The sequence below is a fragment of the Phodopus roborovskii genome, unplaced genomic scaffold (assembly GCF_943737965.1).
Source record: "Phodopus roborovskii unplaced genomic scaffold, PHOROB, whole genome shotgun sequence".
In the NCBI taxonomy this organism is placed as follows: domain Eukaryota; kingdom Metazoa; phylum Chordata; class Mammalia; order Rodentia; family Cricetidae; genus Phodopus; species Phodopus roborovskii.
In genome coordinates, this window is record NW_026126418.1 from 69,049,446 (window position 1) to 69,071,125 (window position 21,680).

The 21,680-nt window shown below is 50.5% G+C and overlaps 1 protein-coding gene across 2 annotated transcripts in view; it reads left to right on the top strand.

The window, feature by feature from the left end:
• The window catches only part of Col5a1 (collagen type V alpha 1 chain), a 148,570-nt gene that overhangs the window by 83,889 nt on the left and 43,001 nt on the right, over window positions 1-21,680 (top strand). For both annotated transcript variants that reach the window (XM_051184962.1, XM_051184963.1), the window contains exons 20-32: window positions 547-591; window positions 2,223-2,276; window positions 2,914-2,958; window positions 3,532-3,585; window positions 3,768-3,812; window positions 4,775-4,828; window positions 9,420-9,464; window positions 9,933-9,986; window positions 13,839-13,883; window positions 15,480-15,533; window positions 17,264-17,371; window positions 18,081-18,134; window positions 19,923-19,976. In XM_051184962.1, coding sequence (XP_051040919.1) covers window positions 547-591; window positions 2,223-2,276; window positions 2,914-2,958; window positions 3,532-3,585; window positions 3,768-3,812; window positions 4,775-4,828; window positions 9,420-9,464; window positions 9,933-9,986; window positions 13,839-13,883; window positions 15,480-15,533; window positions 17,264-17,371; window positions 18,081-18,134; window positions 19,923-19,976 — 711 coding nt within the window. The remainder of the gene's footprint in view (window positions 1-546; window positions 592-2,222; window positions 2,277-2,913; window positions 2,959-3,531; window positions 3,586-3,767; window positions 3,813-4,774; window positions 4,829-9,419; window positions 9,465-9,932; window positions 9,987-13,838; window positions 13,884-15,479; window positions 15,534-17,263; window positions 17,372-18,080; window positions 18,135-19,922; window positions 19,977-21,680) is intronic.

The following is a 21,680-nucleotide window of genomic DNA, read 5'->3' on the forward strand; positions in this document are numbered from 1 at the left end:
ATGTGAGCATGCATGTCTTTGTGTGTGAGGAAAGCAGGAAAGCTGAGTTGTGTGGTAGGGAGAGGGAGATGTGTCCTGGCTAGCAGCCCTGGGTGTGACCTGGTAGAGCCAGGGCAACCATCTTATCTGGAGCTAGGAGGAAAAGGCTCTTCTGAGTTTGCCACTGGCTTCTTTGGACCTAGGGAGACCTGAGCTCAGGGTAGTCTGTCCAAGGCTCCTCTGTCCCTCTCTGATGCCCCTGTCCTTAGCTTCTGTTACTAGTGAGGGTGGTGAAGGCCTTGAACTCTGTAAGTGCTCTGCCTTTGCTGCAGCCATGAATGTAGCTAGCAAACAGGGCCTGCTTTGGAGCCTCACAGTTCCCCCCACAGCAGCTGCCCTCCTAGCTCCAGAGTGAGGACAGGGGCCTCTCCTATGGGAACAGCATTTGCAAATTAGCATATGCCTGGGCAGAGCAGGCAGATCCTATTGTGCTGTACTGGGAGATGGTCTCTGGGTGTCCAGGCCTCAAAGCTTGTTCCTAAACACCTTCTTTTCTCTCCTCCATAGGGTGACGATGGAGAAGTTGGGCCTAGGGGGCTGCCTGGGGAGCCTGTAAGTAGCGATGGGGGACTTTGGGCCTCAGTTCCATAGTCAGGAATTGATGGGTGTGGAATAGATTAGAGAGCTTGGTCTGGGGAAGGAGGCAAGAGGCATTTGCCCAGGAAAGAAAAGAGGGAGGACACTAGGAGCTGGACAACTAGAGGGAATGTATACTGACCCTTTCTACAGGAGGAAGCTGGGCCCTGGAGAGCTGTAGAAAATGCCCAGAGGCACCATAGTTCCAAGGGAATTATGCTAGACAAATTATGATAGGTGTGCAAGGGCAACATGGAGGACATTCCGAGGTTCTATGGTGGATACCCAAGTGTGTCAGAGTAGACAGGAAGACACATATGGTGAGTGTTCTACAAGAATCATAGCAGGAACCTAAGTAACATGATGGGCATCTAGCACATCATTTTAGGTGTCCAGGCTGCCATGGCAGGCATCCAGTGAGAGGTCATAATGGGTGCTGGGGACTGTCAAGGGGACTGAATAGGTCCAAGCTTGTCCCAGGCCTGGCAACTGCACCCTCCATGGTGGTGCCCGGCCTACTGCAGGAACAGCTCCCTTCAGCCAGCCAACTTGTATTTAGGTTTAAAGCAAATTTCCACAAAGGTGAAAGGACATTAATTACCTTTCATTTACTGATGCTCAGAAACCTACCTTCGTTATCCAAGTCAGGTGGCCGTTTGCATCTGGTGAAGCTAATTGATGAGCTAAGCCGTAAACGCCGCACAGGGCAGAGCTTGGGGTCGGCATGCTCAGGTTCATTTGGGATGAAATTATACCCTAGATGTCTGATTAGCCACTGAGGAAGATCCATCAGTACCGTTCTCCTTAACATACATCTAAGCGGTGCCTTCTGGGTTATTAGCGTCTCAAAACCATTTATAAGACTAAGTGTTAAAATAATGAAGGAAGGGATTAGGACACAGAGATTGTGAGGAAAGGTTATTGCATTTTTCCCCATCTAAAAAGCTTCTGTCAGAATCAAGGGCACTTGAGATCCAAGTGCCTTGGGTGAACCCTGTAATTCCCAAGGTGGGCAGTTCCCCTACAGTCCCATATCGGCACCAGACTTCAATGGCGCCTCAGACCAGGCCCTCTGTGTAGGCTGCAGGCATTGTGCACGACCCTTCAGTGCCCAGGGGAGAGGGGAGGATAGCTTGTTGCTCTCCCATGTAGCTGTCCCCACCCAGCAAGGCCCTGAAGTTCCTGCAGGCCTTTTGTCTTCTGACCCTGTTCCCTGATCCCTTGCGCTCTCTCACCATTGCATGCCATGGGGAGAGGGGCTGAAGAAAGACTCATTGGTAAACACTGGAGCCAGCGGATGAATGTGACTTCACGAGTTTTCTATGGAGGGGTTTTGTGCTCACCTCCCTGAGTGTCAGGGACAAGTGAGAAAGACCCATTCCCCGAGGACATTCCTGATGCCCAGCTGAGCTCCTCCATTTCAGGAACCCCCTGCTTCTGATTCCTAGTGTCCAGGTAGAGAGGGGAATGGGATAAATGTGGCATGATGGCATCTCTCTCAGGCTTCTGGATTCGCAGGCAGGATACTGGACATGGGCTGTGCAGGGCAGACACGCAGGGCAGGCCTCCAGCTGGGTTTCACTTCTCCTTGTCCTTTCTTCTTGCAGGGGCCACGTGGTCTGCTTGGGCCAAAAGGGCCTCCTGGCCCTCCAGGACCTCCAGTAAGTTCTGTCACCTCTTGGCATGTGTCCACATTGTGATCGCAGAAACTCTCTGACTTAGCTAGTAGCATTGGGGCCATGAGGCCGTGCTGACCCTGGCATGAGGTTGTAGGTACTGGGGGCTGTGGGTCCTTCATACTCACACACGAAGAACCAGAAAATGGATAGGGTTGAGGTAGTTGGCCTTGCAGCTCTTCTACATTTTTCCACCTCTTTTCTGGCACATAATACCTGCTGGCTTTTTTTTTTTTTTTTTTTTTCTGTCATAAATAATGCCTCAGGATGCCATGTTGTCCCTCTGCTCCAGAGGCCTTTCAGCATCTTTCTTGGGAGTTCTGGAAAGAGAAAAAGGCTCGTGGTTCAGACTGGGGCTCTGTTTCAGTGGGTCAGATGGGCCTTACCCTCTCCAATGCCTCTGAGAGATTTTTCTAGAGCTCAGGGTCTGCTCATATGAAGATGACTCAGCTAGCCGATGGTGAAGGGTCAGTAGCCCTAGCCGTGAGGGATGAAGCGTCAAGTCTGCCACATCCCCAGAGAATGTACCACCTGTAGCACCTCAGTCTTGTGTCTGAGCATGTGGAGTGGGGTTGCTCATTCTGTATTGAAAACATCTCTTTTCTTTATCACTCTCCTGCAGGGTGTAACTGGTATGGATGGCCAGCCTGGCCCGAAAGGAAATGTGGTGAGTCCCAGGGGTCACATGAGCTGCTTTTGGTGATGGTATGTGGGCACAGTCCATGCGTGGTTGAGGAGGTGTGTATCAGCTGGGAATTGGGGCAGGAGAGTGGGCACTTTAGCCTCTGGCCCACGGCCTTGTGCTGCCCTCTGGTGGCAGAAGCCTCTGGTGTCGGAATCCCAAATTGGTATTTGTTATCCAAAGTGGGCCCAGCTAGGAGTCAGTTCCACTAGGAAGTGGGTCTATTCGCCCTATATCTATTTCAAGGCCACACTTCTGTACTAATAGAGTATTTCCTAGTCAGCTCCTGTCACACTGTCTTACTGGAAGAGGGATGTGCGTGTAAGTCCACATCCCCCTTTCAGAGTCAAGTCATTAATCCTCTGGGTGCAAGAATTTGCCTACTTTCAGTGTTGGGTCCCCTTTTCCTGAATGCTGTTCCCATCTATTGACTCCTGAGGGCTACTGTTGGACAGTTCAGAGCAAGAGGAAAAGATGAGATGGGAAAATGGGGTTCCTCCAAACGGGGTGTGGTTCCTAGACCCTCTTCTCAGGACCTTTGCATCTGTTTTCCTACAGGGTCCCCAGGGAGAGCCTGGGCCCCCCGGACAGCAGGGTAATCCCGGTGCTCAGGTAAGTGTCCCGGGAACGGTGGCTTGGAGCATCAGGGGTGGGGCACAGATTCTGGTCAAGTGTCTGGGAAGTACAGACCAGCTTTGCCATCAGCATGGTTGGTGCCTGGATGAGGGATGATCGGTGGGAAGACAGTGGAGGGTGAGGTCAGTCTCCTTATCTCCTGTTGGTCCTTCCCCCAGGGTCTCCCGGGCCCCCAGGGTGCCATTGGTCCTCCAGGAGAAAAGGTAGGTGGGGCAGCTGGGTGGGCAGAGGGGCTTCCTTGCTCATGGGCCATGCTTCCGGCCTGGGGGAACCGCTGGCTTTCACTAGCTGACAGGTACACATCGCTCTCCGGAAGGCCCCAGAATTTAATCCTCTGGGAACCAAGCATGCCAACCTCAAGGAGGCTCTTAAATTTTCTTGTTGATTCATGTATCTATTCACTCTCCATCTATGTGGGGGAGGTGCCAATTTTAGCAAGGGCCGGGGACCCCCAAGTCAGCACACACTGTTGAATATGAACTATGAGCCATTTATTGGAAATTTAGTTTGAATTAGGCATCTTATTCAGTTGAGTCTTAGTAAATTTGGTCCATAGACTTTTAGCACTTACCATGTCCTAGGACACTCACCCTTCCAATGGTATCATAGATCCCAGGCATGGGTTACTTTTGAAAATGTAAAATATCTAGGTCTTGACCAGCATGAAGCACTTTGAGTGGTTCTGAGGGCATCCAGATCCTGGGGGCACTTGTTGAAATGCAGACAACCAGGCTGTGTTAGACCTGGACCTTGTTGAGAATGTCATGGATAGTAAGACGGTGGCATGATGGCCCTGTGGCTGCCCTGCCCTACCGTGCCGTAGAAAGGATTCAAAGGATGCCACTGGGTGGGAGGGGCGGGGATGAGGAAGGCACTGTGCCAGGAGCAGCCTCAGAAGGCTCCCAGGACACCAGTGTCTGCTCAGGAGATGTAAGGGAGAAGGAAGATGGCGAGGTGCTCCCAGAGCAGAACCGAAGGTTCTGGCTAGGGGGGCACCTCTTTGGGTGCAGAGAGAACTGGATACTGAGAACAAGGACCAGAGCAGGCATCCTGAGTGACAGTATCTGAGTTATTTTGGGGACCTGTAGATAAGGTCTGGGCATCCCAGGGGAGGAGTAAACATCAGAGGTGTTCCCTCCCTCACATGCTCTCTGGTTTGTATTAGGGTCCTTTGGGGAAACCAGGTCTCCCAGGAATGCCAGGTGCTGATGGACCCCCGGTGAGTAGTGCCCCCACCCTGTCCCTCTCTCTCCAGGAAGACCCTCTCCTCCCCAGAGGGAAACTGGGAGCATTGGTTGCCCTGAGCCCTGTGGGTGAAGCTTGTGCTCTGGTGCTCTGTACTGAGTAATTACTAGACCATGGATAAGCTTTCACACCGTGTTCCCGTCACAGAGGGGATGCGACTGCACAGTGGGAGCTTTACTTACTTGTTAGGGTGTGCAAATTAGTCCCCTGAACTCAGCATCCTGTTTGAAATTGTGAGGAGTACTGGGCTGGGCTCCAAGCCATCACACGTGTCACCGGTGTGGGAAGTGAGGGCCAGGGTGTGCCAGAGGTATTTTTAGTGTTTCCACACTGAGTTTTGGGGGAAGCTGCTGGCAGGGGGATATATCTGCAGTGAGTGCAGCTGGGGAGCCAGATTAGACAGGGCCTGGAAATAGCAAGTGAGTGACAGGTCCAATCTGGGGGGCAAGCTGTGCAGAAAGGGAGGAGCACAGAAGAGGAAGCAGTAAGCAGTTAGGTGTGTGTGTGTGTGTGTGTGTGTGTGTGTGTGTGTGTGTGTGTCTATCCACAGCTGTCATTCTGCCTGAAGATGTTGCTGGCTTGAGGGGTTTTTAATTTCAAATTTAATTTAAATATTTTTAAAGTAAATTATTAAATCCACCCCTCCAGTCTCTCCCTTCCCCCCTCCCTCCCGGCTTCATGTGCTCTTTAGTGTTTAGTGAAACTGAAAGGGTGTATCTCAGAACGTGAGATGAGATACATTAATTATTTATGACAGTTTCGTTTATTGTTTTAATAACATCATTAAAAACTAAATACAGGGGGTGGGGGTGGCTAGGGAAATGCCTCAGTGATAAAAGTGATTGAAGCACAAATGTGAGGCCTAGTGTTCAGACCCGTAGAACCTATACAAATGCTGGGTGCTTATAGTATCCACATATAATTCCAACGTTGGAAAGCAGAGATGGGGGCTTCGCCACAGTCTGGCTCTGGGTCTCTCATGACCCCGCCTCAGTGACAGATGTGGAACACTGATCAAGGAGGACTCCAGACAACAGCCTTAACCTCTATGTGCTCACACGCATACATGTGTTCACCTACATAAATAGACATACATACCCACATGCACACAATACACTGAATGTGGATGTTGAGTGTGCTATTGTTAAGGGAATGATTCACCATGAGCTGTCCACTCCACGCCAAGGGTCACATGAGTCAGATGATCTTTGGTTGGTCAGAGCAAACAAATGTAGCCACTTCCATCTCCATGTGGACATGCTGGGGAGTTTAGGAGCCAAGTGACCGCTATCTCACATAGTGTGTCACTTCGGTCCTTTGTCATTTATTTTGTGTTGCAAAAAATTAATGATGCAAACGACTCATTTTCTAGTAGACAGTGAGGTGAGGGAAGTGGCAAATAGATGGCTCCATCTCATCCCCACCAGCCAGCACAAGTCACTTGACTGTGGTTCCCTAGCGACAGTTTCCTGTGGTAGGTGATGCCCAAAGATGGGGGGCTAATGCAGTATGTCACACATGTCCTGCAGGGAGGAGATGGTCCTTGTGTATCCTTTCCACAGCTAGACACGTCTCTGGCCTCAATAGACCTGGCTGGTTCTAGCCTGGAATTTCTCTCCCTACACTGAAATCTTTGAGAGGCAGGTCCCTGAGCATGGCCTCCTTTTATATTTTGTGGGTGGGGAACCAAGAACCCCTGGCCGGTAGAGACTCACTGATTCTGTTCCTGGCTGTATTAATTACTTTTCTTGTTATTGTTACAAAATACTTGACAGTAACAGCTTGAGGAAGTTGCAGCTGCAGGAGCTCGAAGCAGCTGGTCACATTGTATCCCTACTCAAGAAGCAGAGAGAGAGAGATGGATGTGGGTGCTCAGTCCAGAATCCCAGCCCATGGGATGGGGCCGCCCATAGTTGGGGGGGAGTCTTTGCTTCAGTTAACCTAATCTAGAAACTCCCTCACAGACCTTCCCTGAAATTTGTCTCCTAAGGATTCTACATCCTATTAATTGCAACACAAAACTTTAAAATGCACTTCCCTAGGAAGGGCCCAAAGATGGCAGGTGGTCCCCAAAAGACATCAGGACCCTAACCAGCTCCAGCTGTCCATGTGTTTGGAAGGGAGGGAAGATGGATGGCTCTCCTTATGAAAGCAGCTCATGTTGATAAACCTTGAAGAGGCCACCATGCTGAAGCCGTTTTCTTCTACTGTTTGTTTAGTTTGGTTGTGAAGAGTTATTGACAGGCCAGGGAGATGGCCCCATTAGTAGTGTTTATCCCAGGATGCATAAAGGCTTTGCACAGCAGTGATGCCTGTAATTCCAGGGCTAGAAAAAAGGAGACAGGAAGGTCCCTGAGCCTTTCCAGCCAGCCAGTCTACCAAATCAGAGAGTTCTAGGCTCAATGAGACACCCCATTTTCAAGATTAAAGTGGGGAGCAATCGAGAAAAACACTGATATCAACATCTGGCCTCTACATCTGCAGTCACACACATGTATATATACGGCCATAAACATGCACATGCATGGAGGGAGAGAGGGAGAAAGGGGGGAGGGAGTCTGAAGGAGGGGGAAGGAAGAGGGAAGAGGGAGGTTTTCAAGTCATACCTAGTGCCCTGAAATGTGATTAATTCTTCACAGCACACAGGAAAATGATGGGTAAATGGAGCCAGTAAAAATAAAATGTGAATGAATGCCCAAGGTTTGGAGAAAGTGCTCATAATCTAGTATTAAATTCAGATCATATTATACCTGCCCACTTTGTATGCACACACACAGAGAAAATGGATTGGAAGACCGTGCCCCCGACCAGCCTCGTGGCTCTGCATGGTGGGCTGTGGAGGAGTTTAATTTCCTTTTCTGCTCTCCTAATTGTCTTCAATGAACATATATTACTTTTTTAATCAGAAAAATATCAAATACAAATAATTTAAGCTTTATTATTTTTCCATTATGAAAGTAACATCCACTGTAAAATATTGGGAAAATGTACACTGGCAGAGAGAGAACACAGCCTTGCCTTGCACGGCAGGAAAATTTGTTAGTGTTAAATTTTCTTCTATTCTCCTCAGCCTCCTGATTAGAAAAATGAGCCCTGTGCCTCCTTACTGCAGTTGATTCCTTTTAGAACACAGTTGAGACCCATCTAAGACATCTGGTCAGCCATGGCAATGGTGTCCATCAGCCCCTGTTTGGTCACAGCCCTTAGGGAATCTCTCCTGGGTGTCTTCTGTGATGTGAGCATGTACAATCTCCAATATGTCCCTGAAGAAGTTACACACAGAGAGGGCATCTGGCTTCCTTAGTGAGATCCTGGCATCCACCTCTCATAGTGCCCACCAGCCTTGGTTTCTGAGGGCCTTTTGGTGGCCCTAAGGTGGGGAATTCTCTCCTTGCTGTCATAGATTCAGACTTGCAACCAAGAGCCTCTGGTGCCTTAAACATAGTTATCATTTCTGAAAGACAGGGGCTAGTTCAACTTGTCCCCAGGGCCAGAGCAGCAGGCACAGTCCACCTGGTGGGCCTCAAAGGTGGCTGGGCTCCCACATGGGAATTTTGTGTCTCAACTCATTTGCTAAGCTCTTTGCAAAATCAGTTACCCAACTAAGAGGAGCAATGGAACACATGCTCAACTGTTCCCAGGAGACCAACCTGTGTCTAGGGCCCCAGATCTTTAACCCACTCAAGCTAGACCAGTGTCTGTCATTTCATTGTTTACAAGGGGAAGGAAGTATGGGCTAGAGAGGGCAAGGGACTTGCCCAAGCATGTGCAACAGTAGAGATAGAAGTGAGCTCCTTCCGCATTGCCTGGACTCTGCTGAAAATGTGGTGGTGAGACTGGATGTCCATAAGATGAGCACAGTCTTTTTCTCTCCTCTCTACCTGTGGCTCTCACCCCAGGGTCAGCCTGGTGAGACAGCCTATGCTGCATTCTGGGGGAGGGAATTGGCCCAGGTGTGGGTGGGTATGTGGGAGGTGACCAGAGGACACACATGACTCTGCAGGGCCACCTTTGTTCGCTTTCTCAGACCTCAGGGACCCACTGGGGTATGGCTGAGGAAAACTGGGGTATTGATGCACTCAGTCAGGTGACAAGATGGCTCTTTTCTTATCCTACCTGCCCTCAGTTTTCCAAAGAGCCAGTTGTTGTATTTGGCAACCAGTGTGGCTCTTGATGGTCCTGGGGGCTCAGAAGTTTGATCCTGAGGGTTCATTTGGCTGGTGAGACCTTGAGTTCCAGCACAGTCTCCTTGATGGCCTGTGAAATCTGCCCTGGAGGGTAGATTGGTCTCAGGCTGGGTCACCTGCTATACCCTCATCATCTCGCATTCATGTCCCTTCCATGATCAGCCAACTGCGAAGCCACACTGCTTCTTCCCATTTTGCAGATGAAGCAGCTGAGGTCCAGGGACTGGAAGTAGCTTGACTGCCTGTCCAGGCATCTTTGACTTTATTTGTTTTTTTGTGGAGAGGGAAGAGCTGGAGGATTGACATAAATGCTTTAGAGGTATGAGGCCTCTTTCTGAACAGGCGGCTAACTAATGAAGACCTTCTCTCTTGTGACAGGGGCACCCTGGCAAAGAAGGTCCTCCAGGAGAGAAAGGAGGCCAGGTAGGTACCCACTGCACCCTGCCCCGGCAGCCAGTCTCTGTATGGGTCTCCTAGGCATGGCGGAGGCAGTGCCTGGACTGTAAGTTCTGGTCAGTCATTGAGAAGGTCTTTTGACTGCTGAAGGATGTTGTTTCCCTGAACAGGATACCTCTGTTCTCCTCAGCTGAACATTGCTTCACCTCGGGATCCCTGGGATGGGGACATGTTTCTTTGTCTTTTTTCGACCCAGTGCTATGTTTCTTTGTGTTACATGGCTACCTCTCTCCCATCCCCTCCTGGCTTCCTAGAACTGGACACAGCACCTGATTATCCTCAGACATTTTTGTTCTTTGAAAGGCACTGTCTTGCTTCCTCCATCATAAGCATCAGTATCAGTGTGGACCACAGGCAGGGCCTCATGCATATCCCACACAGCTGCTTTGCAGAGTCCCATGAAAATAGCTGATGCTTTTTTCCCTTTGGATTTAGGGTCCTCCTGGCCCCCAAGGTCCCATTGGCTACCCAGGTCCACGAGGAGTCAAGGTAAGAGGGACTTTGCAGCTCTGGGTCTTCCTGGGGTCAGGGTGGGGTGGGTGCTTGGCCCTGGCTGGTTCCTGGAAATTCCTCTGTGGTTAAGCCACGTTCCAGGCACTCTAGCATGGCCTGGCCTCCCAATTCAGTGCACAGATACTAGGGCCCTGGATAGCAGGCTGGCTGAGCAGGTGGGAATACAGCCTGTCAGCAAAGGGACAAATTGATACAGAGCAAGGAACTGCCTCCTAGACAGCCTGGGAAGAAGCAGGTGGCTATCTTCTTGTGTTTACCCTTTTTCCTGCCAGGCTGATCTGAGGTGCCTCTCACAGGGAGTAGACCTCATGAAGCAGGGGCATAGCCAGCCAGGGGAAAGCCAGGAACAGTACTTTGAGCCACTGGCATGTTGGAAAAGAGAAAAGACCAATGTGTCCCCTCAAATCCTCAGGAGACAAGGTTTATGGGAGATGTCCATTTGTTTACAATCATGTTTCTGCTGTAAAAAATTCCCAGAACCTTGTTAAGCAGGACACAGACTGCTAGAGCAATATTGAGAGCAAGGTCCCCTTTGTCCCCTCAGCACTAACTGTGTTTGCACTGAGCTGCCTGATTTAATCTCGAGTTCCCAGGTTCCCAGGGCGAAGGCACATTCCTGTGTAGAAGATGAGTGTGGACAGGGCCTCTCCTTTTGTCATAACAGGGACTTAGCAGCATCTCAAAGCTCCAGGCTTTCCACTGGCAAAAAAGGATAGCACTCCTTCCTTCAAACCTGACATGCAAAGAAACACAGATGTGCCCCTGTGAGTGTGCATGTGTTCACAAGCACATGCACACAATGACGGTTTAGTTTGAAGAATTTATATAAATGTGACCAAGGCTGCTGCCCTCGCCCATCTACTTTGTGGCACTTTTCCTTTGTCCAGCATTGCTGCAGACACAAAGTAGACAGCTGCCCTGGGGTATGGAGGGTGAAGAACTCAGGACCTCAGTGTTCAGACACTGTGCAGACTCTCACCAAGCATGGTACCCCAGGCTAGACTTGAACTCAAATGGCCCTGCTTCCATGTCTCAGAAACTGGGACATCCTTCAAGAGAACCTCTCAAGGACGGCAGCCTTAGGCAGGTCAGGTTCCTCCTTAAGCATGCTTTTCCCAGCAGAATGCCTGGTGAATGCTCTAAGGGTGGTAATTGAGCAGCAGTACTGATTATAGGAGCTCCATGCGTGTTTATCTTACAAATTCCTGTCGCCTACCCTGAGTCTTTGGCAGCTCCTATACAAGGCTAATTGCATAAGCCTTCCTCTGCAAGCTGAAAGGTGTTTACTTTAAAATGTTTATGGGGAATGCTCTTATCTATCTATCTGATTAAAATTCACTCATGACATGAGCAATCCAGTTAGGCTTGGAAGCAGAAGGAAAAGCAAGCTTTAAGACAGTTTCCACAAGAGAAATAGATGTTCTGGTCCCGCTCCTTGTGCTGTTGAGAACAGAAATGGTGGTCGCCCCCTAATGAGTTCCAGGCCCACTGCAGAGGTAGGGGCAGTAGCTGACGCCATTAGGGTAGTTAGTCCTTGGCTAGGGATATCTGGTCATTTCCCACCTAACCTTCTCCCTGAGAAAGGGTTCAGTCATGGCTTATCTGTCTGCTGTAAGAGAAATTACATGATCAAGGGATTTAAAGTAGAAGCTGGTGCTCCAAGGTCAAGGAGCAAGCAGATTCATCATTTGGTTAGAGCCGCTTTCTGCTTCACAGCCCGGGTCTTCTCACTGTTGCCTCTGAAGGTGGAGAGGACTGAGAGACCACCCCACCCCCTTCTTTCTAAGAGATGAGCTCAGGGCCTTGCACATATCCAATGGCCACTCCCCCACTGAGCTAAATCCCCAGGCCTCTTTTCACTTTGAGTTTTGAGGCAGAATCTCACTAAGCTGCCTAGGTGGCTGTCCTTAAACTCAGGGTCCGAGTTCAGCCTCAGGAGCAGTTTAGATTACAGGTCTGGGCCAGCAGGTCTGGATCTGAGAGCTCATCTCTTCCAGGCTCTTGTGGTCTGTTTCTCTCCTCCGTGGAAATGCCTGGAAGAGTGAGATGGTGGGTGGGGCATGAACAGCCACCCGAACAACCCACCCACTGTCTTCTCTGGGACGTTTAGATACCCAAAAGGTATCTCAGGAAAAGAACAGTGTTCAGAGAACATTAGCTCCAAGGCGGCTGGCCAGACAGGGCACATCACACCTTCCTAGGTCCTTTGCAGCACAGATGTTCTTACACTCCTTTGCTTGGGTGCGTGTGACAAGCCTTGCTCACAGACTGTGTGGACATGTGTATGCCAGACGTTTTCATGTCTGCTCTAAGCACTCCGTCCACCACTGATTCTGGTTTGAGCAAGCACAGAGCAGACTCCCTAGATCAACACCCCTTCTCCAGGGCCTTTTCTATCTACAGATGCCACCAAGGGCCAGAGGCTACTGTCCTAACAGACTGGGCACCTCCAGCATCAACCCATTCATCCTGTGTCAGGATGAGTGATCAGTGAATAAGAGTTGCTCTGACCCAGCTGCCACCCAGATTCTCCCTGCTCCATGGCTGTCCTCTTGTCCCCGGCCCATTCCACATCCCAAGTCACGCATCATGGGATACCAAGTAGGGATGTTGCCAACAATGGGCTTGTCTCCTGATGCTCCAAGCCCTCCCTTGCTCTGGTGGTTAAGATCTCACGGTACCTGTGCACCTGGTTTGTAGCTCTTAGCTTCCCTGTCACAGCCCAGACCACAGCCCTGGCTCCTGCGCTTCTGTGTCTCCAGCCTTCACTCTAAAGTTCTTCCCAGCCCCAACAAAAGGCTCAGAACTACCAAGACTGTGTGGAGCTCTGATCAGCAGAGGGCAGCTGCTGTCTCCTGGGTCCAGAAGGTGGCTCAGGCCCAGGCTGCAACCTCATAGAGAAGAAAGTGGGCCACACGGCTCCTCTAGGGTCCTATGCAAAGGTGGCCTGAGGCAGCTCCTAGAGCCAATAGTGAGTCCATGTGGGTAAATGTTACTCTCTCAGAGGCCTAAGGTCAAAAGTCACGGACCATGAGGATATGGGTGCATCTGTCACTAGGTTTCATGATTTCACCTCTGCCAGCAGAGGCACTGAGAATGGGAGAAAAGGGGTCCTGACTATGTCCTTAGAGCTGTGTGTAACAGGGAGGTGAGGTGGTCCACCCTGGGCTGAGGACAGCCACAGACATTGTTGTAGCATTGGTTGATGTAATACCGTGCAGCCTGTCATTGATAATGCAGAATTAACACAAGCAGATGGTGCATAGCTGCTGTCTATTGTATGCCTAGTATGCACTGGTCACCGCCCTGAGGGCTTTCAGGCCATTCTTTCCCAACAGCAGAAACAAGGCTAGGGTCCTCGTCAGCCCGCTTTCAGATAAGTGTGAGGCACACAGAAGCATGGGACATCCTCAGAGGCCATAGAACAGGGTCAGGATCTTAACCCGCCTGCCTGTATTGAGTTCTTCCTAGCTGCAAGGGCTGAGGGACTGTTTCTTGAATGAGCAGTTGTGTTAGCATGGGAAAGTGTTGGCAGGGGTTTGGGCCCTTGGAAAGGCAAAAACAGACCTTTGGGTAATTGGCCAGGGAGAGGTTTGGATATTTGTGGAGAAGGACTCTGAGGCCAGTGTAGGAATGAGGGACACTGGGGCCCTTGTGTGGGCCTCTGTCTATCAATGTGAGCACAGGAAATGCCTCTCCCTGGGCATGTGTTGTGTTGGATGAGGGCTCATTGGAGGCTGGTACATACCCCTGTGGGAACTGTTCCCTTGCCCCCCATCTCCACGGGTCTTGTATATTTGTGATCATTCTCTTCTCTTGCTTGCACAGGGGGCAGATGGCATCCGAGGTCTGAAGGGCACCAAGGGCGAGAAGGTAAGGATCTGTCCCCTTTAGTGTGGGCTGGCTCAGTGTGAGGCAGGATCCAGTGGGTTACCTCTGAATGTGGAGGAAAGGAAGCTTGTTTGTAAAAGTAGAAAGAAGCTGCTGAAGACCATGGTACTGTCAGCATCTCTTGGGCTGGCCCAGAGCATACCCAGAAGGCCCTAGGATGGCCACATGGCTGTATTCGCATACTCCGCCCCCAAATCTCGCCCTGTGGGCAACAGTCCTCATGTGACCAGTTGTCAGTGTTGTTACCTAAGAAGCCCAACGTTCCTGCCCAGGCCAGGTTTATAGCCCAGTGTCAGGGCTCAGAGCTGGGACATGTGAAGGCATGTCTAGCTTGGTGACTATTCACACTCACATATGAGCCACATTTCAGAATGTGGTGCTGCCTATCATGGTCAAGGCTGCATAACCAATCATAATTGGTTAATTGCTAAATAGGGGCACTCTGAGTGCCATAGGGTCAGGGTGCCCAGTACCCCTGGTGGATGACACATGCTGAGCCTCATGGAACTGTGCAGCCAGCCACTTTTGTCCTTCCCATATGGTGGTAGGAGGCCTGACACTGGGGTGTGATTTTGCCCACCCAGAGCTCCGTCCTATTGGGCATCCCCCTTGTCATTCTGCTGTAGCTAGTTGGTGGGCAGGATGTGGAGCGCCCTGGGACACTGGGGGCTGAAGGCTGTGAGAGCAGGGCCTGCCAAGCCTGAGCCCAAGCACCTGGCACCTGCATCTGCTTGGGCTTGCAGGTGTACATGCCACTGTTTCTCATTGGACACCTTTCCTGCGTGATCTGCTAGCCTGAAATCTATTCTCTAGGGACTGCTATGGGTGGCAACAGCACAGTAGCTGTGTGGTCTACCTTGTGTCTGGGTGCTTACCAACTACCCAGCCACTCTTTGGGAAGCACAGGCAAAGAGGCCTTTCATTTCATTCTCTACTCCTTCTAGAGCATCTCCATGGAGTTGAACCCTAGGCCACCTTTTGCGGGGCCAGGGGAATGGGTATGCCTTCTGAACAATTCAGCCAAGAGCACCACTATGTGGATCTCATAGGAGTTTAGGGAAAATCAAGTCCTCATAGGAGATTCCAACCCTCCACCCTCTCCCCAACAAGGACTTTCTGAATCCCATGTTTGAGGATTCCTGTTCTGTTGGGAGGTTCTATTACTGGAGGGCCTTCTACCTTTTTGAAGAGGGTTCTAGAGTTCCAGATTTCCTGCTTTATCTTGTCTTTACAAATCAGAGCTGCTTGGGAGGATATGACTGGACCCAGGACAGTTCCTGTGCTGTCCCAATGGGTTCAGAAAAGCAGGCTGGGATGGTTCTAGGGAGAAAGGATGTCTGAGAACCTATGGCCCTGGGACTTCTTGCATATTGTGGCAGGGGCCTAGGGGCTGGGTGAGAGATCAGGTGCTCACATACCTCCTTCTGTGCAGGCTCGAAGCTTCCTCCCTGTACAGCTCTCCTGCTTTTGCCCTGGGCTGGGGACTCTGCGTTGTGCAGGCCCATTGTACAGTGGAAAGTGGTGCTGTGGAGAGGAGTTCTTCTCTGTAGACTGATGCATTTTCTTGTCTATGCTCAGGGTGAAGACGGCTTCCCTGGGTTTAAAGGCGACATGGGAATAAAGGGCGACCGGGTAAGTGTTATGAGTCTAGGATTTGGTCAGGGACAAGCAGAGTGGGCCTGGGGATCTGCATGAAAGCTAAGAGCATTAGTGACCACAGAGCAGCTTATCAGAAAGGAGGCAACACTTCTGCAAGATGTTGGTCTGAGGACAGAGTGTCTGAAGTTCAGGGGCCCTGTTCAGTGCTCTCTAGACTGCTCCTCGGTTCCCATTCCAAAGCCAGAGCTGCTCTCAACTGTGTTAGCCCCAAGGACAACTATGGTCACTGGTACTCTACTTTGGATGCTGGATAGGCAGCTTAGTAAGGATAGGGGTTCCTGGATTACAGAGAAATTTGACTCCAGAGGATGATGAGAAACCCTGGGAAGAGGAAATGGGAAGGAGGGAAAATGGACACCATCCAGATAGGCACATAAGCAAGCCTCTGCCAAAGATGTAGCAGATGGCTGGCAGAACCATATGCTATTGGGGGTCTGCAATCTCTGCTCAGTTCCTGGACTTCCTGGTCTCCAGGATGCATCCAAGTCCCTCTTGAGGCCATGCAACCCCAGTGCCTTGCCATCTGGTGCTGGGCAGTGAGTAAAGCCCCATAGCCTGACCATTCTGTGATGGGTTGCTCACCCCAGCTCCAGGGAAAACTGTAGGTGCAAAAGAGGGCATGGCTTGCTCAGGTGGGGGCTGCCTAGCATAGCAAACACAATGAACCAGACTTTACAGTAGCACCGAGGGCAGTGTCTAGGTGGAGACCTGTAGAGCCACCTGCTAGCTCCTGCTGAGAAGTTCCCCCACAATTTCAGAATGAGTCAGAGCCTGGCAGAAGGTGACATACTGTGCTCCTGGTAGCCCAGCTGTTGCACACACCTGAGTCTTGTCTATTGGTTAACTCAGGCCTGTTGTCTGCTTCTGTAATTATTCCCAAAGCAGGCCCCAAAGGTGCCTTTGCCAAACATTCCTATACACTTGACACTTTGCCACAACATGACAGAGACTGGCAGAAGTCACCTGCATGTCTGTCATAGACGGAGAATAAAAAAGGATTTGGTGTTCCATTTTGCTGCTATTAAATGTGGTTGCTCCAGACCTCCTCCAGGTGATGGATTCTCAGTGCTTTGGCTGAGGGGCTACCCAGGTCAACAACAGACATCCCTTTGACTCCTCTGATGTCTTGGCACATACAATTAGAGTCCACTTGACTGGGGAACGGGTCAAGAGACAGGAGGATGGGTGCGAGTTTTCAGCTAGCTTGGGGTTTATAAAGAGACCCTGGAGGTGAGATGGAGGTAGGAGACAGATGATAGATAGATAGACAGACAGACAGATAGACAGATAGATGATTTATAGGTAGATAGATAAGTAAGTGATTGATAGGTAGATGATGGATAGATGGTAGATACATAGATGATAGATACATGATAGACAGATGATAGATAGACAGACAGACAGATAGATAATGAGTCACACAAAAGGTACTTCCTGGGAGTCCAGTTTGGTTTTCAATAGATGAGGGTAAGATGGGGAAGCAGGTGCTATGGCTTTACTTCCTCTACAAATAGAGCCTTGTGCTGGGCTTTCTGTAGGTGCTCAGATGTGAAACCTAGAGGGTTAGTAGGTTGAATGAGCACTCTGAGAAGTCTGTATTTTGATGTATGTGGCGGGGTAGCCCTACTCCGGGGTAGTGGGAGGTGTCAGTTGGGGGTGGAAACTGGGAAGGGTCTTCTTCACCTTCTCTTTTCTGATTGCAGGGAGAGATCGGCCCACCTGGTCCCCGAGGAGAAGATGGTCCTGAAGGCCCAAAGGGTCGTGGTGGTCCCAATGGTGACCCTGGTCCCCTGGGGCCCACTGGGGAGAAGGTTTGTGTTTACAACACTTAACCATGCCTAGACAGCCCCGCCCATGGTCGGCATGGGTAATGAGACTCCTGAATAACCCATGCCACCCCCCCCCAGCCTTTTGCCACCTTTTGCAGTGTGTGTGTGTGTGTGTGTGCGCGCCGTGTGTATGGATCCGCTGATCTTTTCCCTGTTCCAGGTTCCCCTTCTGAGCCCCACACTACACCTTGGAGGAGTTTTCCTCCAGGTATAGCCAAAGCTTAGGGACCTCACCAGCCATATTTGAGCACCCATCTCTATCAAATCTTGTCTCCACTTTGGGGATGACAGAATGTTGTCACTGCAGTCTGACAGCGTGTGCAAGGGCTCCAGTGGGCCACTGTCTCTAGCCTGCCCTGTACCAGCAGTGCCCTCCTTGTCGGCCGTAACCTGAGGAGGAGGGGACACAAGGAAGACCGAAGCCTCCCACCCCATCTGGTCATGGGCTAGAACTCCTACAGTGTTGAAAATCCCCCCTGCCCCCAGATAAGAACATTCCTGGCCATGCTATCCATCCCTTTGCTTGGTGTCTGGTTTTCCAGCTATGCTGGGTTTAGAGACACAGTTACAGGGGAGATCCAGTTGCCTCTGTACTCCAACCCTACCCTTCCAGCCTGCCCTAGCCCCTCTCAGAATACAAGATTGAGAAGTCATGTTTTGATTTATGAGTCTTTTTTTTCCCTGTTTCTAGGGAAAGCTCGGAGTGCCAGGATTACCAGGGTACCCAGGAAGACAAGGGCCAAAGGTAATTTAAGCCTGCTAAGTATGTACTTACAGGTACTGTCTCCACACACTCCAAACCCCCTCATCCATTCTGCACCTCTGTGTGGCTTCTGTGTCTCAGTGGAACAATATCTTCACTATGACCTCATAGTCCCCAGGCAGCCTTGGGTGTTAATTTGACCTAGCTCAAAAGAAAGCACTTGGACAATGGGGGGACAAGAACTATCCCAGCTTCAGGGCCAGTTCTGGTGGCCTGCTGGGGTGTGTGGTCCCCTGGCTTATTCATGTCAGCCTCCTCTTAGCCCCACTTCACACTGGAAGTTTGGAGACTTTGTAACCAAGCAGGAGAGGGACACCCGTTGTCTTATCTTCAGTCATGTTCAGGCTTAAGTGGAACAGGTCCTAAAGGCTTTGGAAATGAGTGTGTGTGAACATTATTTTCCTTTCATTCCACATTTTAGTATTCATGGTTCCTCCTTAAACAATAACCGCTGCCTGTGCTAGAGACATGGATAGCAGTACTCAGCCAGCCCTCCCCAGACTTGCATCCCCATCCTTCTGCTGCCTGATAGCTTCACTGTCTTTGACCCCACAAGAGCCAGGGCCTGCCAACCAAAGGGAGACAGGCTGTATGGGCGAGCAGTGGCCCGTCCCCTATCTGCTCTATGTGGACACACATCCAACCTGCAGGAGTGTGTCCCTTGGATGTGACTCCAATGTAGCTGCCACTGAGAGCCATCCATCCAAGTTTGGGAAATGGAATCCCTGGTGTATTTCCCTTCTTCTTTTTAGGAACTTGTCTCAGAAGGAGAGAAAAGGACAGGAGCTGTTTGAGGGAGGGGAGGGTGGGATATGACACAGTGCTAGCAGCTTTGGGGGTGTGAGAAAGCAGGATCTGATACTCTGTCCTTGGGCTGTGACTAGATGCAACAATGTGCTACACAGTGACCTGGGAGTTCGGTGTCACCCACTCCAGATCCCCTTGTTTCAGTCTCCTGCCTGGGTGGCCAGGTGGACATGGAGAGGGACTGCAAGGTGTAGAAACAAGCAGACTTCTTGGACTAGGAGTGTGCTCAAGTCAGGATGTTAAGCCACCCAGAGGGCAGAAACTCACAAAGGGCCATAGATAACACCTGCATTGGTGCCCGGTGGGCTGCCCTGAGTATGTCCTGGGAGCCCCTAGAGGGAGTTTGAATGCTTGGCAGATCAAAGTCTTGAGAACCACATTTGGCCTGTGTGTACATCTATAGAGTTGAAAAATGTTAGATACTACAGTCTGTGCCAGGATTTGTATCCATTTCTGACCGTCAAGCTTTAGCTAAGATGCTATGGCCAGGTCACAGAGTATGATAGGACCAGTGAACAGAGCTGTGAGATGCAACCCCCATTTCCAGGGAACCTCAACCCCCATGTTCTCCGATCCCCCCAAAACATCACTGACAAGGCAAAGCTCTATGTGGGAGCTGAGGGAAACGGGATGGAACATGCTAAGACTAAGGCTTTAGATTTGGGGTCTAGTTAATGCTCAGGAAATATTGAGAGGTAGATGGATATTGAATGGGTGGCTAGACAAAAGGATGATAGGAGACTAAAAGGATAAGTGAGCATGGATTCCGTGGCTGGATGAGTAGGGTGGCTGGTTGGGTGGGTGGAGGGTGTGTGGGTATTACATGGGTGGTTGGGTACAAAGCAGATTTGGTTAGTGGGTAAGGAAGGGGTGTGAAGTGTAACAGGAACTCACCCTAGTGGACAGGACTGCCTTGCTCCTAGCTTGGCAGTCTTGTTTCATCTCCCCTTAACTGTCTTGCAGGGCTCTATTGGATTCCCTGGCTTCCCGGGTGCCAACGGAGAGAAGGGCGGCAGGGTAAGGACTGCAGTTGCTCAGCTGCCTTGGTGTGCAGGTATTGGCTTTCCAGTCAATGCTCTGCTGATTTTTCTCCATTTGTTATCAAAACTACTTTTTCAGAAGTTGCTGATTTTGAGCTCTAGGCTTTCCTTTAACTTTCAGTTATGGAGGCACCCTGATAGGAAGGGGCAATGGTAAGAAGAAAGAGCATGCTGCGGAAATAGAGGTTTCTGATGGACGGGAACCAGGAAGCTCTTGGAGCTCCTCCAGGTTCTCTTCTTTCTGAGATGCTTTTCTGCATACTGACTTTACAAGGAGAGAGAAAAAAAGGGTTATTTTGTTGTCCTTGGTGTGATCTACCACCTGTTGTTAAGCTGGACCTATATCACCTTGGAGTTATGAACTGTGACTCCGAGACCTACAGTCCCTGTTGGAAGTTACCCTGGTTGTAAATACAGGACAGGGCATGACACCATTGGGTTCCCGCTATTGTCATCACCGCAGAGGTTATCTTGAGGGCCTCTCTACTAGAGTCATCTGACTAGTGATTGTGGGAAGGATTGTTCCCTGTAATATTTAGACATACTCCCTATGAGTCCCAGGGTCTCACAGGTGTGGAGGATGCTGCTGTATAAGGATGGAAAGCTTATGGGTTGTTGCTTGGCCTAAGTGGGAGCTCAAAAAAAAATGGATGTCCTTGAACCACTAGGTGTGGCTGGCTTTCCCAACTGTCCATGGAGGCTAAAAGCTGGGCTGGCCTTACAAACAGCCTCTGGTGCAAAATCATATCCTGAATCAATGCCAATGCCAAGGTTCATGTTGTGTTATTCTGTTGTTCCCTTGTGCTGTGGACCCCTTAGTCACACGGGCTTCACAGAAGACAGTTCATTCGCTTGCACTGCACGTTTCCAAAGTCCTTGCTAAGCTCAGAGCTTACCAGTCAGGGGATGCTCCGGTGACTGAGCAAGATAAGGAGCAGCCAGTAACCAGTGCTCAAGGATAATGAGTATGCACGGAAGGATAAACAGAGTCCCTAGGCCCGGGTACCACGAGGAGGCAGAGATGTTCCTGCTAAGACCATAAAGAGGTGGGAGGGGAGGGCAGAGTCACTTAGGGAAGCTGGTGTAGCTGAGCCTAGGGCAGAGGTCTGAGTTGGCGGAGGCTGAGGAGGCCTTGCCTCTGCAGCACCTTGGGGTGGATCTTTATCCCAAGGCAGCCAGTGTTTAGTCGGGCTAACCCTGGGGAGATTTTTAAAGGTAGTCCTGGTCCTATGTGGGAGAGGATTAGGAAGGGACTGAGGGCTGTGAAGGGGGCAGGTCTGTGCTATACCCTGGAGACCTACCCTGCTTGCAGATGATCTGGTCAGCAGGCTGCCTCTAGGGTGAGATGCCAGACTGGGTTTACAGCATGTGTTATGTTTGCCAATCACACAAGTGCTACTCATATACCTCAGTCCTCAGTTACCAGAGACCTGGTTTCTGCAGAGCTAGTGGCTGGTGTCTGCCTGACAGGAGGAGGTTAAATGGGAAGCTGTCAGAAGCAACACTGTCAACCACCCAGCTGCAGCCCAAGACAGCCACCATACAAGCAAAGCAGTGTTTTAGGACAAGACTGTACCCGCCCCCTGGAGAGATCCCAGGGGAAGAAGGCCTTGCTGAGGTCTCCCAGCAAATTCAAGGCTCTTTATACTTCAGCTTGACCTTGTGCTCCAGAAGAGCTGTA